The sequence below is a fragment of the Oreochromis niloticus genome, linkage group LG1, assembly GCF_001858045.2.
Source record: "Oreochromis niloticus isolate F11D_XX linkage group LG1, O_niloticus_UMD_NMBU, whole genome shotgun sequence".
NCBI lineage: Eukaryota > Metazoa > Chordata > Actinopteri > Cichliformes > Cichlidae > Oreochromis > Oreochromis niloticus.
Window position 1 is genome coordinate 5,785,092 of NC_031965.2, and position 19,220 is coordinate 5,804,311.

At 41.3% G+C, this 19,220-nt stretch overlaps 1 protein-coding gene across 1 annotated transcript; it reads left to right on the forward strand.

The window, feature by feature from the left end:
• Window positions 1-166: 166 nt before the first annotated feature.
• On the forward strand, window positions 167-18,264 carry slc6a5 (solute carrier family 6 member 5). The gene is made up of 16 exons (XM_005458916.4): window positions 167-494; window positions 1,473-1,946; window positions 3,686-3,836; window positions 4,305-4,436; window positions 4,594-4,767; window positions 6,219-6,369; window positions 6,912-7,044; window positions 8,148-8,282; window positions 8,387-8,490; window positions 9,229-9,353; window positions 9,499-9,611; window positions 12,926-13,057; window positions 13,450-13,549; window positions 14,985-15,085; window positions 16,072-16,239; window positions 17,418-18,264. The coding sequence occupies exons 1-16, from the start codon at window positions 492-494 to the stop codon at window positions 17,571-17,573; spliced, it is 2,352 nt and encodes a 783-aa protein (XP_005458973.1). The 5' UTR covers window positions 167-491; the 3' UTR covers window positions 17,574-18,264.
• The last annotated feature ends 956 nt before the right edge of the window (window positions 18,265-19,220 follow it).

A 19,220-nucleotide genomic window follows, 5' to 3' on the forward strand; every position in this document is an offset into this window, starting at 1 on the left:
CCTCGGTGCACTCCAGTCTATTCAAATTCCTCCCAATAATTACCCAAACCTGGAAATCGTTATCCAGACAAGCCACGTGAGATCAAGTGGGATGCTCCCCTGCATGCGTGTAAACATCCCACACTTCCTTGGAGACAAGTGTATTAATCAGGTTTTGGAAGGCTCTGTCCGGCGCTCACGCATTCAACGTGCGTAACCAGACAACTCACGCACGCACACACGCGCGCCCCCGTCGTCTTGTTCTCCTGTTGTCCCTTTAAAAATCCGAATCCAAGGCCAATGATTTATCAAACTCCTATTATCAAGAAAATGTCACAGGAAGGGCACCTTGCTCTGCACTGACGCAAACCCCACTCTTTCCCACGGAGCTATAGAAAAGCTTTGCAGTTGGTACTTTGCGGAGCTACAACCAGTCCGCTTCCAGTCGTCTCCTCATCGGGTTTTTTTTTCTTTACAGCTGTTTCCAGCCTGCTGGCAGAGCTCTGCAAAAAATGGTAAGTGTTCCAAACTAATTCATGTAACTATTCTCCTGCAGTTTCATCTATCTATCCTCTGTCCTCTGAATGTATTCTCTTCTGTTTTTATGCTAATCTGGCACTTTTCTTGGAGGGGGGCACTGTTTAACGCTTTCAGGCGCTCGAGCTGTCCGTGGTGCTGAAATGCAGCTGTGGTTTCACACTGAAAAACTTTAACCGCCTTTTCTCTTCTGTGTCACCCAACCTTTTTATTTCTTTATTTCTATTTTTAGAGAAAGATTTAAATGGGAAAGTTAACATTTGGTTGATCATGTCTATTTTTTTTAATCTTTTTTTTCAATTTACTCGCCCTCTACCGACTTAAACGGAAGCCAGGTAGTTTGTCCCCCGCTAAAAACACAACTAAGAAAACAACAAACCGGTCAGTAATTTTTCTTTCCTTTTAAGGATTTATTCCTGTTGCCCCCCCCCCAAAGCTACATTTCAGGGGAGTCATTTGTAATTCCGCGCCCGTGGTCTGCTCACCGCTGGTAACGCCGGTGATCTTGCATGCCTGCGGGGAGAGCGAAGCCACCGAGAGACCCGCAGCAGCTTGTCTATTGCCCATAAAAATCAGTGGATGTGTGTGGCTGAATGACATGAGGGGGGAAATGGGGCGTAAAATTAAAGAATCTTGCAGAAAGCGAGAACCGGAGAAGCAAAAGCAACCCCCTCCCTCCAACAAGCACAAGCACTTTCTCCACACACACACACACACACACACACACACACACACACACACACACACACACACCCGGCAGACATTGAGCTGAAACTATGGAGCGACCAGAGCCACAGCATACCGCAGAAAAGGGAAAGAGCGTAATTTTTAATATGATTTTTTGTTTGTTTGTTTTTAGTCCCAGAGCAGCGATGGCCTGCAAACGCCTGCTAGTTTCATGTTTTCTGCCCTGCTGTTTCCTTTTATCTCGCTGATCTGTCGCTCCCATATTCCAGGATCTGTCTGACCACAGAGACATGGCCAAACAACCGGCCAGCGCTCCCACCGGCTACATCCCTGCGCAGCAGTCCGACGGAGCCGCGGGACTTATGGGAAACAAACCGGACAACACGGCAGCGTGCCCGCCGCCCGCCCCTCGCCATCACCCGGCGCCTCAGCCGCCGCCTCCTTGTAACGAGCGCAACACTTTTTGTCCCGCGGAAAATAAACCGGGGGAACCGGACAGCAATAAAGAATACGGGACGTTTAAAAACACCCCGCCGGCCGTCCCCGGATCCGTTGCCGTTAATTCGGCCTTGAGGAAGGATTCCGTCGGTTCGGCCCGTGGGGGGTCCGCCCAGTACGGCGACCCGCTCCGGGCCACCGCTGAGCAGAACAACACCGCAGGCAACTGGACGTCTATGAGCCAGACCACCATCATACTGGGAACAGATGGGAACACGTCTGTTCAGCCTGGAACCGTGGCGGGGGTAAGTCAGCTAAATGAACCGTTACCTTAACGGAAGGCGGCCGCTGTGGAGGCAGGTGCGGTGTGGATGTGTTTCCGCTCGTGGCTGATCGGAGAGCTGACTGGATTAACCTGCTGCCTCCAAACAGGGGGGGCAGTACCACACAGACCTTTAGTAATATCTCTGCTGTGAATAACAATCTGTGGAACTCTAAAAAAAAATAAAAAATAAAAATGTGGTAACTACCCCAGGCATTGATTTGTGACGGACGTGTTAAGCTGTTCATTTGTAGCCCGAGAACTTCGGAGCTGAATCGGGGGATGCTTTAAAAGTGGATCTTAAGAGGGAGCCGTCATTGTGAGGACAGACCTTGGGTTCGTTGTCGGGATGCTTGAACAGTATTGTCTGATACACCATAGTTCGTGGTCTTTATTTAGTTATTTTTCTTTCATACACCGGTTAGGGAAAGCCTGTATTGGGAGTGAGAGTGGTTCATTCAGCGTATGCAAAGATTGTAAGCGCGCGGAACGCCCACAGGTGTAACAGACTATGGTGAACCTCTTCGCCGTGATACCGGGTTGAATCACGCATGTGTTGTAATTTGGGTGGGCCCTGAGCTATTTGCTGTCCTTGCTTTGCGCAGCGTCTGTTCTGATGCTCTGCAGCAGTCTGCGGTGTCTGATCAAAACTTTAAAAACCGCTTATGTCAGCTAAACATGAGGAAAACAAAGCGCGCACACTGGGCTGATTTATTTATTCATGATTAGATCCCCCCTTTAGACATAAACCTATGGCTATTTCCGGTGTTTTTACTTTTCTTATTATTTTAGTTACAATTTTAAACTTGATTTGTGCTTGGTGGTGATAACATGGTCAATGAAAAAAAGAGAACTGAATCATACTCTCGCGGTATTCTCGGTGTTCCCTGCCCACACTTGGTATGGCCCAAAAGCCCAGGTGTTATCCGGCTGATAGACAGCGCTGTATTACAGGAGACTGCGGATTGTTTCCAATCCTCAGGAGGGCATCCCCCACCACCCCTACCCTTTCACACGCTCACACTTACAGAAGCAGACACACAGACACATTCCCATGCAGCGCTATGTTTGTGAATCGGAATCTATCTGAATTTCAACACAGTCCATTTTCTGAATCTGATAAATGAGATTCTGCTGTGTAGTAGTAAAAAAAAAAAAAAGTTATCCTGAATTTTCCTGAATCGATCTTCAGGAAATGTTTTTAATCTCCGTATGACATTCCACGAAGATTTCCAGCGGTTTGGTGGAGGTAACGGCCCTTAAGCGTAGCAGAGTAGGAGACGAGTTACGTGTGTAAGCTTTGAGAGCCGCTATGGAATTCTGATTGTCGTGTGTAAAATGGAACAAAATTAAAATATAACGAACACAGTGAACAAAATGTAGGTGGCCCCAAAAAACGTGTTTAGGATCGGATTCGTCAACATTTTGTAAGTAAAATGTTCCAGATTTTCAGTCAGTATGATGAATGTGGAAAAAACGCGCTTTGATCTGTGAGCATGTAATATTATTGTCTGTAAAGGACAATTTCCCCCAGAATGATGAGTTACTCTTTTTAATTATGTATTTATAATTTGTTTTTAAACTAGAGAATGCGTTTTTGTTGATGGGAGATGAGTTAGCCTGAGTGCTTCCTCTTGTAGTTACACTTAGCTCTTTTAAAAAAATGATTATTATTACTTTTTAAAAACATTTTAGAGACTCAGTCAGTGTTTTCCCCCTCAGGTTAACGAAGATGATGACGAAGGGGGAGATGAGAATAAGGCCAGAGGAAACTGGTCTAATAAACTGGATTTTATTCTGTCCATGGTTGGCTATGCAGTGGGACTGGGAAACGTGTGGAGGTTTCCTTATCTTGCCTTCCAAAACGGGGGAGGTAAGACTTTATGTGTGTGTGTGTTTTAAATAATAAAATAAATAAAATTTTAGTCAGGGCCGGAATTAGCCCCATTCATTCCTTTATCCTGTTAGGCCTGTAAGCATGCAAATGCTAATAGGCTATGTTAAAAATGAATAAAGAAATAGGTTATAGTGTTGGGATTTCCTCTGCTGGTGCGCAAATATAATGTGCTTACATCGCCAAGCAAAATCGGCTCTCATTAGTTTAACTCGCATTCTTGTCCTTGTCATAACTGCTTTATATAGTAGTTATTATCAAATAACCTTAAATTTGGCAGAAGTCATTAAAAGCTGCCGTATGTCTTTCCCCATATGCCGAATGTTTTTTAAGAGGCAGCCAAGTACACACTTCACGTTTGATGATTTTCACTTTATTTCATAGTTAGGTTGAGACTTTGGTGATTCTGAAACTCGACTCTGCAGCCTGGTCTTTAATTCCCCGCAGGAGCTTTTTTGATCCCCTACCTGACCATGCTGGGCATCGCTGGGATCCCAATCTTTTTGTTGGAGGTTTCCCTCGGCCAGTTTGCCAGCCAAGGGCCAGTGTCAGTGTGGAAATGCATCCCCGCTCTGCAAGGTAAACTGGCCCATCTCCTCATCTTTAAGAAATATAATTTTAAAAAAAAGAAATAAACATATAAAACCCAAATGAAAAATAAATATATTTTATAATCACGAGTTCTCCACTTTCCTTAAGAGTAATTTATCTATTTCGTCTCATTTATTTATTTTAGGTTGCGGGATTGCCATGTTGATAATATCTGTCTTGATAGCCATATACTATAATATTATAATGTGCTGGACACTGTACTACCTGTTCGCTTCGTTGAAGGGCTCACTGCCATGGGCTAACTGTAGGAATGAGTGGAACACGGTGGAATGTAAGGACAAAGACATGCTGCTGTTAGGTAAGACACACACCTTCACACACACATACACACACACTAGAAAAGCACCCCACTCTCCACAATACGCAATGCGTCATGCCTCCCTCAGCTAAGGTGTCCTGCAGTATAATGAATCCTGACCTGTGATCTCTGCGGTGTTTCACTCTGAAAAATACTTTAACTTAAGAGCACCCAGTTTGTTTTCTATGTGATCCAGTTGGATTGTTAGAGGCCAGTAAAGTAGGGGATGAGGGCCCCAGGGAGATACAATCCCACCCGAAACACGCTATATTTATATCTTCGATTATTCTTTTGTGTGATCCTGTCAGATTAAAGCTTTGGTTCATGTTTTAAAGCTGCAGCATGGAGCAGAAGCAGCCTGTTAGTGGTCTGATACTGAATTAAACTGTGGATAAAATTATGTTTTGGCAGAGAAAACATAAAAGCGGAGAATCGAAGGCGTCTTGGCGTCGATTTGCATCGAATAAAAGTCGAAATAGGCTTCACTTTGTTTAATATTTGCCTTTAGCGATTCTGTGAATTCAGCACAAAAACTGCTTGCTTGACAAATTTACTGTACAGGCTGAGCTGCTGCAGTGCTGCAGTGAGCCCGAGACTGACCCCTGCTGGATGAAACGGGAAGGCCTATTTGGCTCTGCATGTCTGCGCGTCTCTTTTGTCTTTTGAATCATGAAGCAGACAAGGGGGAGCAAAAACATTGAAAGTATGAATAAAATCCCGGAAGTCAAGTGAACTATGTAGCCTGACGTATGTTAATGTTTTTACATATATGATTTTATTGTGTGGGTGAGCGAGGTTTGAACAGGTTTGCAATGCAGTGCACAAGCTCTGCAAAAATAATCTGTTATATGCATACTTTAATGTTTCCCTTTTATGCCAAAGAGATGTGGATATATTAAAATATGTATATGCAGTAATATTACACTACAATGTAATTTTTAAAGCTATATTTGTGGCCTAGGCTCATAAAGGATTCATGTCATGGCATGTTGTCCACTAAATGTATTCACCCCCCCCTCCAAAAAACAAACAAACAACAACAAAAAAACCCCAGTTGCACAAGTGTGCAAAGCACGATTAAAAAAAACGTCCCGAATCATTAAGGCCCGGCTAATATAAGCTTGAAATGACTGAAAATAGAGTAATATAAAAAGCTTAAACCTACTTCTGTCTTCCTTGTTTGCATGAAAAAAAATGTAAATAGTGAGAACAGGGCTCAGAAACATTTATTTAATCATATCCAGCAGTGCAGGATTTTAACAAATACAAGTGGAAGAAGTTTCCAGTGAGGCTCTACACTGTATCCATCTGGCCTTTTCCTCCCACTTCTTACTCACATCCATCTCTTCACCCCAATTCAGTGTGTGAACCTGAGCGGGCAGTAAGTTGTGTCCCACAGCATCTCTGCCAGTCTCTCCAAGCTGACGTGTATTGATTTCTGATTGGAACAGACTCATGCATCCTGCGGGACAGAAACATCACGTCCATCAAGAACTCCACTTTCTGTACGTTGGCAAACACAGCGGGAAACCTGACAAAGCTCCTAAACATGAGTATGGACGGAAACAAGACATATGTCAGCCCCAGTGAGGAATACTTCAAGTGAGTGAATCCTCTGGCCAAAATAAAATGTCGTTTTCAATTCCTGAAAAAAACAAAAAGATCTATACATTTTTAGCCAGATTTTTTTATTTTTATTTTTATGACTGGATGAAAGACAGAATTTGATATTTTTTAAAACTATTCTCTGCAGTTCTCAAGCCATCAAAAAAAGTGATCATTTTGCTTCAGTAAAAAGTTTATGGACACTTAGATAAGGTTTATTCCTAATAATTATAGTTTTATGTCTTCTTGTTTTATATTTTCCATTTCTTTTTAATGTGACAACACACAAGTACATGTCCAGATAGTTGCCTGAAGCCACAAATTAATCTTTTAATTTCATAGAGAGATTTGTGTCAAAAGTTGGGCGAAAAAAAAAAAATCTTACATAAATCTTACATCTCTGACATGTTTGGGACTCTGTAATGTAGATAAATGACTCGACAAAATGAAAAAAACCAAAACAGTGTCAGCATGAACATTTGATCTGTATTGTTTTTTGTTTTTTAGATTTAACCTTTCTGTTTGAATAACACCTGCAGATACAACGTGCTGCACATTTCCAAAGGGATTGAATATCCAGGAGACATCCGCTGGCCTCTGGCCGGCTGTCTCTTCCTGGCCTGGCTCATTGTCTACGCCTCTTTAGCCAAAGGAATCAAGTCATCGGGAAAGGTAACAAACTAAAAACAAAACTAAAACCTACCTCCCGATGTCTTTCTGCTTGATGTTTGAAGCTCAGAAGACATGCTGCTATTAGTTTTCCTTTAACAGATTGCGTTCCCTTTAATGATAATATCGCCACCTAGTGATGAAGTATGTGACATACAACCTTTCATGAGGAAAAACTGTCATTTCCAAAAATTTAAAAATAACGCAGATCTGAGTTCATTTCCAAGAAAATATTTCATATGCAAATACCCAGAGTCTAGATAAACGCAAAACAAGTGCATTATATTCTGATTAATAAATTATCCACTTCACAACAATTCTTTTAAACTCCGTGTTCGAGTTTTTTTCTCTTAAGAAATACTTGAATGTTACTTAAAATAACTGAAAACAATTTCCTTAGTTTCAAGACAGCAAAAGAAGGAAAAATAAATACATAAATATATAATTTATAAATATATAAAATGCTGTTCAAGCCCAGGTGATTGTTAGAGCTGCTTTAAAAAAGACAGTCTCATGGTGTCAGACCAAAACAACACCCGGAAACTGAATAAAATTGCGATTGTTGTATTGTGGTGCCCTCTGGTGGACATAGAGATGAGCTGCAGCGCACATAAGCCAGTCACTGTGGAGTGGAGCTTCAGGCCTGTGTCAGTGGTTTTTCTGTAATAATTGTAAACTTGGGATTTTTTTAGTGTACAAATTCCTGTTTGCACCGCAATCTGGATCAAAAGTGATCCTAATATAATCCTAATATATATGTTAATGTAGTGTTTTTGTGACAAGAAACAGCTAACTCTTGTTAGCTGTATCTTTTTTTGTCACAAAAACAAAAAAAGATAAGGAAAATAAATAGTAGTAATAAATTTAACTTAATTAACTTAACAGAAACTTCTATATAGTCTTCTTTAAAAAACCGATTTGTGTATGTAAATATAGAAAAAAGGAAGAAGAAGTTCTTTACAGTGGAAAAGAAAAACTAAACGTTTTAAAGTCCACACACAAAGAGAGGGCTATAAATGATCTTTCAAAGTTTACTGACTTTGACCGTTTTATCTTTGCATGTGTGTGTGTGCTGATGTTTCTCATTTCTTTTCTTTTCTCATTAGGTGGTGTATTTCACTGCCACGTTCCCTTACGTGGTGCTCGTCATCCTCCTGATCAGAGGAGTGACCCTCCCCGGTGCGGCTGACGGCATCCTCTACTTTATCACACCAAAATGGGAGAAACTAAATGATGCAAAGGTAACCAGCATTTCCTTGCTGAATTCTACAAACACTGAAGTACAGACAGAAAAGAGGCCTTCCAGTTCTTGCCCTTCTCCTGCAGCTGCTCCTCTCTCCCTCAGGTGTGGAAAGATGCTGCCACTCAGATCTTCTTCTCCCTGTCGGCTGCTTGGGGCGGCCTCATCACGCTCTCTTCTTACAATAAGTTCCACAATAACTGCTACAGGTAAACACACAAAAGGTAAACTATGCTTCTGGCAGACACACTCCACCTGTCACCACAGATGCATGACGCTATGTCTGAATGTGTCTGAATGTCTGGTAGGATGAAATGTCAGTAATAAATGTGACTTTTTGCAGCAAGCTGTTTCTTTCATTTTCTCTCAATTTGTTCTTCCTGTGCTTTGTTTCATTGTTGAAGAAATCCACAGCATTTGAAGCCAAAAAATGCAAAAGCCTAAATGCGTGAAATATACATATATTTTTTTACTTCATGCAGCCGCAATACCTGCACATTAACTGAATATACACATGGTTCATTACTTTAAATGAAAGCTTAATATAAGTATCCACCAGATACTTATATTAAGCACTATACTGCAGAAGTTTGACTTATTATTAAAAGCTTTTCAAATCATTACTCTGTGGCAAGGTTGGCAAACATTTAATAAACAAAAAATCCAATTTGACTCGATGGTAATGAGATTTTCATGTTCCAGTGATCATTTTAATTCAAATGAATTTAGGCAATGCTTCAAAATAACCGCCCAAATAAGTGCCAAGAGACGTTGCAAGATGGCTTCCTCATCCCGAGACCTGGTTCTAGAAGGACTTTGGCACCACTGGACAGTTTTCACATTCATATTTCTATGTTTTAAATACTTAAAAACTCTTGAAGTCACAACAAATATATTTGCTCACTTTGTGTTTCTCCTTTCTCTTCTTGTTTTCCTTTTCATTGCAGGGACACTATCATAGTGACATGCACAAACAGCGCCACCAGTATATTTGCTGGGTTTGTCATCTTCTCTGTCATTGGTTTTATGGCACACGAGTTAAAGGTGCCAATAGAGAAGGTGGCTGATGAAGGTAAGGTCCCAAACTGTCCGGCAGTAGCATGAGGTCAGCACCGCTTTTATAGACACTCGAGACAGTGTCTATGTATTCCTATTGAAATACTATACATGTAGTATATATTTAGATGTTTGTCTCTCTCTGTGTGTGTGTGTGTTAGGTCCAGGTATAGCTTTCGTGGTGTATCCAGAGGCTCTGACCAGACTTCCCCTGTCTCCTTTCTGGGCAATCATCTTTTTCCTCATGCTCCTGACCCTTGGCCTGGATACTATGGTAACCTTTACGTCCTCTTAATACTAATGAAAAAAAAATAAATCAAGTTCCAAGTTTAAATATGAGCTATGGCATTTGGAAGTTATAGCTGGAAACAGGCAAACAATTTGCTCATAAAATGACTTTCAAGTAACTCTATTTGAACTTACATGTTAAAGAACATGAAACAGCACTTTTAGTCTTTGCTCTAATCCTGGAGTGAAATCCTGCACAAGCTCTCCATCTGCTAAAGATGATGTCAGTCTTCTTACCCGCAAGACATGTAAACAACGTTCCTGAGTTTTCTGGGTTTTTTTAGCCAGTTGGTGGCAGAAGAACTCCACACTATTTATGAAACCAGAGCATCATCACCCTCTTGTCCACCACAGTGTTTGCGTAGTGGATGAGATGATCTTGTTCTTGTGCTTGAGAGAAACATCTCCTCTCACCTCATCTCTCAGTGTGTTCGTCTTTGATTGTCTTCCTCGCCCTGTTTCCTCACATCTTAGTGCTTCCCACCTGAGATGGAGGCAAGAAGGAGAAATGAGGAGAAAAGGCTCGAGGGCAACACGTATTTAAGAAAAAGTGAAACTCTCCCTTCTGAGCAAGAATACAAGAATGTTCAAATATTAGTTTTTTTTTTATTACAAGCACAAACGAGGAGCACAAAATGTGATTTTCTTTAATAACGAATATAACATATAAATCCAAAAGGAATATTTATTAGTCTCTTCCTGCCATTGCTTGTATTGTCCAGTTGTGTGTCACTTAAAACATAAAACAAAAAAATGAAAAAATGAGCTGATAATGGCTAAAAAGCTCTGTGAAGTGCAGAGTTGGGGATAATTGTAAACATTTTCAAGCAATAATTAATATAAAAAATATTAATAAAAAGCGCAGTGAGGGGAGGTTGTTTTGTTCAAGGGTTAAGATTAGGGAAACCAATCTCGACCTTGATGCCAGTGTTCATTTTTAATGTGTAATGTGTTTGTAAACGAGGTGTCGTGAGATGTTGGTCTGTCAGGTAAATGATCTGTTTCTTCTGTGGCAGGTATTCAGGCCCACTTTGTTTTAATTTTGCCTAAGATCTCAAAGTTTGTGACAGTCAGAAACACGAGTCTCTTGACTTTTGTTTGCTCCGAGGTTAACACTCGGGTTTGGTAGCTGATGTATAAACACTGCACACTGCACACATTGACCCAATTAACATAATTACAGATGCACAGCACCTGCTGTGACTGATTTCACCTGAAGTGCCTGAGCTCTCCAGGTACTTGAACAGAGGGGAGTCTGTGTGATTGGAGTGAGTGAAACTAGGTTGACCTTAAAGTCTTGGAGCAACATCAGGAAGTAAATACAACAATCAAATGTGATATGTGAAGACAGCGCTTTACACTGTGGGTGATAAGAATTCATTTTGTTAACCATTCCATCACAGAAATGATGGAAAGATCAATCGTAATATTAATAAAACCACTCCAGCTGCAGTTTGAGCATATGGAGTGTGGAGAATGCCAACAATAACTGCACAGATGTGTAATTTAAGATATAATTAATTTTCAGGAAGCTGTTCTACACTAAAAATGTTTGTCCAAAATTCTCAGTGGAATTTTGTTCTATAATGATGATGGAAACATTACATTTAATGGAAGCTGGTCCAATAATACTGAATTGATTAGTATACTTTCAGTTCATACCAAGCTTATTTTCCTTAATGATTAATTAAGTGTGTAAATAAACTGTTGTTTTTATATTTTTCATTTGCATTTTACTCAAAATGCAGTACATCACTTTTGGACCCCTTTTCCCTTCAAAACTGCTTTAATTTTTCATGAATTCAACAAGTTGCTGGAAACATTTCTCAGAGATTTTAACATGACAGCTTCATTCAGCACCAGCATCACTAGGTTTGAACTTCCGCAGGTTGTTTTGAACATGTCTAAATTCTCTCAGTTGTTGCCACATGATTGGATGGTTAGATTTTTGTGTCAAAAAGCAGTAGCTTACAAAGTGGCCTGTGCCTTTACATTTTAAAAAGGATTGACAGTAAACAAAAACTACATATCTGTCTATGATATTGATCTATTGTAACATTTACTTACTTTAGATATCATTTACAATTTGTATTTGGAAATTGTTTTAATTCTTCTAATGTCCTAACAATAATTCCACTAGCAGATCCATAAATGTAAAGTGAAAGACAAGTATACTGAAAAATTTCAAACTGACAGATTATATTATTGCTCTATGTCAGCACTATGTTTTCCTAAAATAACCCAAAACAGGGTGAATGCAGAGCTAATCATTTTCATTTGGACCCACTAGCCATGATATCGGTTACTGCGCTGAGTTATTCCTCATGCAGCTTCAGCGAACAAACACTTTTCGTCTTCGGGATGTTTTTATAAAGTCCAGAGCACCTCCTGCCATGATCCTGGGTAAACAGTTCCTGATAAAACACAAACTCCTTCAAGTGCATTGTGATGCTCCTGAGCTGAGCAGAGGAGCAGAGGGCACAGCAGTGCATTAAGACACAAGTAAACAGTAACAGTAAATGATGATGTTACTTTGCCTTGGCAGCAGCAGCACAGAGGCGAGGGCTTGTGGTTTTGTCGTGGAACGCAGCTCAGCAGTAATAGGCTTGGGATGTTGACGGGAAATTAGTTTTGGGAGCTCAGGAGGAGAAGGAAGAAGTGGGGAAGTGACAGATAGCTTGGTGGCAGTGTCATTTCTACAATATACTTATGCATACGCACACACTATACAACCCTCTCTCAATTTTCATGTTTATGTATTCATCCGCTGCTGTCCTCTGGGTTCCAAGTCCCTTTTACCATCATGTTACATTTGCAATTCTCTAGACAGGCTCATCCTATCAAAGTCTTTCCATTGTAAACTAAATCCTTCATACTTATTTGTTTTCAGAAGTTCTTCTGCTCAGGGTTAGAATAATGTTCTTTATTTGTTTGCGAAATAAATGAAATTATGTGTTTATTGGATGAACCGAAGACAAATGCTGGATGCTAAAGTTATGACAGCAGCGGCTGCTTGGATTCAGATGAGGTAAACTTGCTGACTAGAGGCTTTTTATTTAGTGGAATTGCTGCTACGCCCTGGCCTGGGTGGACAATTGTTAGTGATTCTGCAGTGGAGCCAACAGGATTACTGTAAGCTGTTGCCAAAAGTATTAATATTAAATAGGAATCATAAAGAGTTGGAGATTGTTTTCAGTAAATGCAATGTTTGAACAGCGTGTTTATTAAACATCTGCCATGGTTAAACACATTTCCTCCCTAGTTCTCTTTAATATTTCCCCCATCTCATCTCCATCCCAGTTTGCCACCATCGAGACCATAGTCACCTCCGTGTCAGATGAGTTCCCCAAATACCTAAGGAAACACAAGCCGGTCTTCACCCTGGTCTGCTGCGTCTCTTTCTTCATCCTGGGATTTCCCATGATCACAGAGGTATGTGCTCTGCTGCACTCTGGGTTCACAGCTGATATGGCAGCACTTGGATACTTGAGCATTCTCCTTGCACCCTCTGACTCTGTCTTTGAATACAATGCCAATTTTTCTGCATGTCAAGCAAAGTTCTGGCCTTCAGATGTCAGGTGCAATGATTGGAACAGTAGGCTGATTCTTATTAAAATTCCCCCAAGACAGACCCAGAGGGCAAAATCCAACCTAAAGTAAAATTGTCATTCCTTATTATTCAGTAGGAGCTGGTGTGAAAGTTGTGACCGTGGACAAGTCCAAGTGTCGGGTGACAGGAGGGATGACATTGTAGGATGAAGACTGAATAGATTTTGTAATATTTTCTCTCTCTGTGTGTGTGTGTGTGTGTGTGTTTGTTACAGAGTGGGATGTACATGCTCCAGTTGGTGGACACGTTTGCAGCCTCATATTCTTTGGTCATCATTGCTATCTTTGAGCTGGTGGGGATTTCATACCTCTATGGTAAGTACACAAGCTGCCAGGAAAGCTCACTCTAAGGCCACTCTAGGTTCAGCATGTGAAGTCACAGCTGTGATTTTTTCTTTCCACAGACAGTACCTTTAATCTGCATTCTCTTTAATGGCCAGTAGGGGGCGGCTGCTCTGGTTGCAAATGTGGACAGATAAGATCATAAGGACAGATTACACTTGATCTAGTGAATGCTTCTCTGATGATTTCATGGCCTTTTGGGCAAACTTGCCTTACGTTTGCCAAGTTGTTATTTTATAAGTCTGTTGGTATTTCAGTCAAACCAATAGGTGACATACCTATGCCCACTTTTTTTTTTCATCTGTATTTCTTACATAAAAAGCCAGTGCCAGCTTGATTGTGGGTTCAGAGAGGCATATATATATATATATATATATATATATATATCAATGATAGAGGTAGCAAGACAGGGTCTTGCGTTTGTGTGTGTGTGTGTGTGGGCGGGGCAATAATGCCTCCCTGAACCCTAGCTGTGGAATATTTTGTACAAAAAAAGGACTTTCTTCAAGTAGTAAGTGTGTGTTGTTGTCCTGTCCCTCCATTATCAGTTTGTGAAGTCTTCAAGGCAAGTTTTATTGCTATCATCAATTAATATAAATGCAAGAATACCTTTCTCTTCTGAAAATCTAGATATCTGATATTGTGTGTGTAATTTCTTTGCTTTGACTTTGCTTCTGTGACACTTTTCCACAGACAGCAGGGCCGAACTGTATAATCAGCCAAGAGACCCTAAAATACTACTGTCAGTGCAGGGTGCAGCAGAGAATGTTGGTGGTTTTTGAGACATTTCTATTCCTGAACTTAAAACCCTTTGTCATAGTAAAACAGATAAAATCAAAATATCTTCAGGCTGTAGCAGTTTTAACAAGAAAAAAAATCAAACTGAAAAGAACAGCATAGTTAAAGTAACGGGTTTCTGCATCTCACTCATGTGTATGTGCAAAAGGGGACGATCGTCCAACGCTCCTTCATGCTGGAAACTAATTCTCACTTGTTAATCCTGCGGTGACCACTAGGAGTCTCTGTTGTAATGCACAAGTCTCTCTCACACACACAGGCAGAGAGCTCAGGTGTGTATCAGAAGGCTGTTACCAAGAAGGGAAGCTCGCCTCTAGTTTGTCAGAGCATCAGTGCAGGTGACATATTGAAATGATTGTGTGACTCTGCCACTTCATGTCACTCACAGTTATCCGTCAATAAAGGCAGAGGAATGAAGCCATCTGCTCACTCACTTTTTCCAGGGACCACAGAAACGCATTCACATGTGCTCATAAGGACAGATTGAATTTACCGATCATTTTTTTTAAAGGGACGTTATTAAACCCAGGTCACACTCCATGCCTTCTCTCTGGAAACCTCTCCCATTTCTCTTCTTTTATTTCTTCTCTTTTTTCTTCTTCCTTTGCAGGCCTACAGAGGTTTTGTGAGGACATTGAAATGATGATTGGTTTCCAGCCAAACCGATTCTGGAGACTGTGCTGGGCCTTTGTGACTCCAACCATTCTGACGGTATGTTTGTTTTTGCTCATCTCATTCTCTGGCATGCGCATACGCACACACTCACTCACACACACACACACGCACACAGACACTCGTACACATGGGCTCATATGAACATGTGCAGCCCAAAATGCCTCTATTTTCACCATCTTCTTTCAAGTTCATTGATTTGCAATCATAAAGGAACAGAGGAGAAATTGCTCCTGTACTCAGAAATCAAAAAAATTATTTCCTCCTTCACATTCCCGTCATGTCACAGGTTCTCACGTTGATTGTGATTTCAAAACTGAAGCCTGCCAAATTCCAAATGTGTCAGCGTTTGATCTGCACTGAACATTTACATGATCAGTAGAGATTATACACATATCTCCAAAGAAACCTGTCTCTGTAAAGCTGAGAGTCTTTAAGTAGAATGCCATGTAGTCGAAGTTCACTACAAAGGCACGTAAGAGCTGGACACTGGCAGTCGTAATGGAAACCACTGTACCTCCAAAGCAGAGGCGACGATGACAAATGGAGCAGCAGTCGAGGTGGCTGGTCATCTTGCTGCTCTCTCTCTCTCTCTCTCTCTCTCAAGAGAGATCACATTTCCTCTGGGAGCTCATTGATGCACAGCCTCCGGCTAACCTAGTTCTGTCTGCCATCTTTTCTCTGTTTGTATTCCTTTTGGTCTTCTTATTCTAATCCTTTCAAACCAAATTCACTTTTTTATGCTTTTTCCACCACCCACCTCCCCACCCCCCGACCCACCCCCGCCTTTCCTGTTTTTGTACTGCATATAATAAAACTAAAGGTCTAATTTTCTCATTGATATAGAACAGCAGACAGTTTTAGCTTTGGACCCTGAGGTCAGTGCAGTTAAGCTACTACACAGTCCATACCAGTCAGTGCTGACAATCACTGCACACTTGAGCAGCATCAGGTAACAGCAGTTGAAATACTATGCTGTGACATTTCACCTAACAAATGTTTCTCGGATTTCCGGGCGTGTGCAGGGCATCCTGGGGCTGAGTCTGTACCAGTGGAAGGTGATGACATATGAGGACTACACCTACCCCACCTGGTCCATGGTTCTGGGCTGGCTCATGGTCATCTGCTCTGTAATCTGGATCCCCATCATGTTCGTCATTAAGATGCACCTGGCCCCCGGCACCATCATCGAGGTAATAATTGTGATAAAACTGTCACGTAATGTTTTGGGTTTGTCTGCTACGCACACACTGTCCCACATGCATCTTTGTCTCTTTCTCTTTCTCTCTTACGCACACACGCATGCATACACACACACACACACACACACACACACACACACACACACACACACACACACTGTCGAGGAAATCAATAGTCTCATCCTTCGCTCATTAGCAGGGAGAGGAAGGCTGCAGGCTGAGTATTAATTTGAACATTTTTTCTGGGAGTCTTGTGGGTCCCTTTAAAATGCTTTGATTAATGGATGATGATGACGACGAACAGGCCTTTCTGGTCTAACATCTTTGTACGCTCTGCATCTCTGACAGCAGCCTCTATCACACACCTCTAATGCTACATTTGATTTTCTTTGCTTTGATGGTCATAATTAACACGTAATCATCACACTGTCAAATCATTTTTCACCTCGAAATTCTGACAAAGTCAAAAAGTTTGCTTGAAATTTTTGCAAATTTATTACAAATCAAACAAAAATGGAACACATACACAAATCTTCACAGCCTTTGCCATGATACTCAAAATTGAGCTTGGGTGCATCCTGTTTCCACTGCTGATCTTTCAGATGTTTCTGCAACTTAACTGAAGTCCAGCTGTGGTGATTCAGTTGATTGGACATGATTTGGAAAGGTACACACCTGTCCACATGTGGTTCTTGGTCCCATCCCATGAACTGAGGCGAAGGCTCATTTTCCAAAATAATAGTGAACCCCAACACGCAGTCAAGATAACAAAAGAGTGGCTTCAGGACCACTCTGTGAATGGTGGTTGAATGAACACCTCTTGAGAGATCAGAAAATGGCTGTGCACCGATGCTCCTCCATCCAACCAGGTTCTGCAAAGAAGAAGAAGAAGAACTGCCCAAAAAATATGTGTGCAAAGCTTTTAGAATTATACTCAAAAAGATTTGAGGCTGTAATTCCTGCCGAAGCTGCATCAACAAAGTATTGAGCAAAGGCTGTGAATATATATGGACATGTTAAATGTGCAAGAAGTAGCTTTAACAATGTGTTAAAAATCAGGGCAAAAGCCAAAACAAATGTCATTTAACAAGAGTCCAGCATTTGTTAAAGGGAGCAGTTCATGTATTATCGCCACCTGTAAGTGCTCCATGTTTCCTCTTGTCATGCAGCGCCTGAAGTTGGTCTGCTCCCCTCAGCCTGACTGGGGTCCTTTCCTGATGAAGCACCGTGGAGAACGCTACCAGAACATGATCGACCCACTGGGAACCAGCTCCCTGGGCCTCAAGCTGCCCCCCAAGGACTTCCAGCTTGGTTCTTACCAGTAGCAGCCATCCTAACAGCACCACATCCACCACTTCCAAGCCCTGTAGGAGGCATTGGTGGGTGGCAGGAATCGTCTCCATCCCCACGTCTTCTCCCTTCTCCCTTCTCTCTCTCTCCTGCTCTGTACTTAAGCCTTCTTTGCTTCTTGTCTTCTTTGCTTTATTGTGGATGTGGAAACAAGTTCCTTCTCCCCTCCCTTTTATGTCTGCATCATTTCCTTTCTTCTCTCAGGGAGGAGTAGCTGCCCAAGTGGAGTCTACTCTTCCACTGCTGCTTTGTACACTCTTAATGGGCTACCATTGCCTCCCACACATGACCGCTGATTACTCCAGAACCCTTCCCAGGGATCTTTATTCCAAGAGAAAAATTGTGTCATAAAATGACACAGCTCAGACTGCACTTGCAATATTAGACTCACCCTAGTTGCTCCCTATGGAGTTGTGTGTATTTCTCTGTGTGTGCGCGTGAGTGTGAGTGTACGTGCGTGCCATCAAATTCGTGTGTACAGATAATGAATCATCTCGGTGCAAGCAGACACAGGAAAACAAAAAGAAAATTGAGCGACAGAGGAAAAAAACCCCCCCAAAACAAAAAACAGCACAACGAGCTCAGTGGGGATCTTTGTTTGGTTCCATCTGTGTACAAAATTCCATCGGCAATACAAATAATATCAACTGCCTGGAAAGAAAAATACCCCCCCCCCCACAATATGCTCTGTTATCACATTTTGTTCCTATCCAGCAGTATATATGTATATTCATATGAGCTTCCACTCAGTCGCTATTGCTTTGTCAAAAATAGATTATAAGATCTGCAATTTGTGCCTCCTACATCCCGGTAGAATAGCGAACGCATTCTGATTACTACTTTCCGTAGATACACTTTGGCCTTGGATGACTCTGCAGTATGGTACAAACTTGGGTTTATTTTTCTTTCTGAACCCGAGGGACCATTTGTGATACCCTATGTCTTTGTCTATTTATTAAGTTGTATTCCTGCTGTATTGTCCTAGAATTTAAAGTAGCACATTCCTAATGTAGGAGTAGTCTAGCCTTCTTCTAGAAGGTGATAACGTGGCCATTTAACCTTCTTAGGTCTCAAAACCTAGTAGTCGCTATTTGTGCATATATTTTAGATGTGCATTTGTGAAAGTGCTAAGCCATCTGCCGAAACCTTCTTTCCAATAAACATCGCATCAGTAGAGTAACAGTGTAAAATATATATATTTAGATGTACATATATATATATATATATATATATATATATGTATATATATATATAACCTCCAGCAGTGATAGAGGTAGCAAGACAGGGACTCGCGTTTGTGTGTGTGTGTGTGCGTGTGTGTGCGTGTGTGTGGGAGGGGCAATAATGCCTCTCTGAACCCTAGTTGTGGAATATTTTGTACAAAGAAAAGGACTTTCTTTAAGTAGTAATTGTGTGTTGTTGTCCTGTCCTCACAAAATTAGGAACTGCTGCTATAAGTGAGCAGATGAAGATTAGAAAATGGCCTCCTTCTATCCTGGAAGTGTACTTTGTCTCTTGTTGTTTGTGGTAGAGCTCTTGAGACCTCTTTGTCATTTCAGACGTATGCCTCGCTTCTACGTGTGTCCTCATGAAAACAGGGTCTCAGGTATACTTGATCCCTT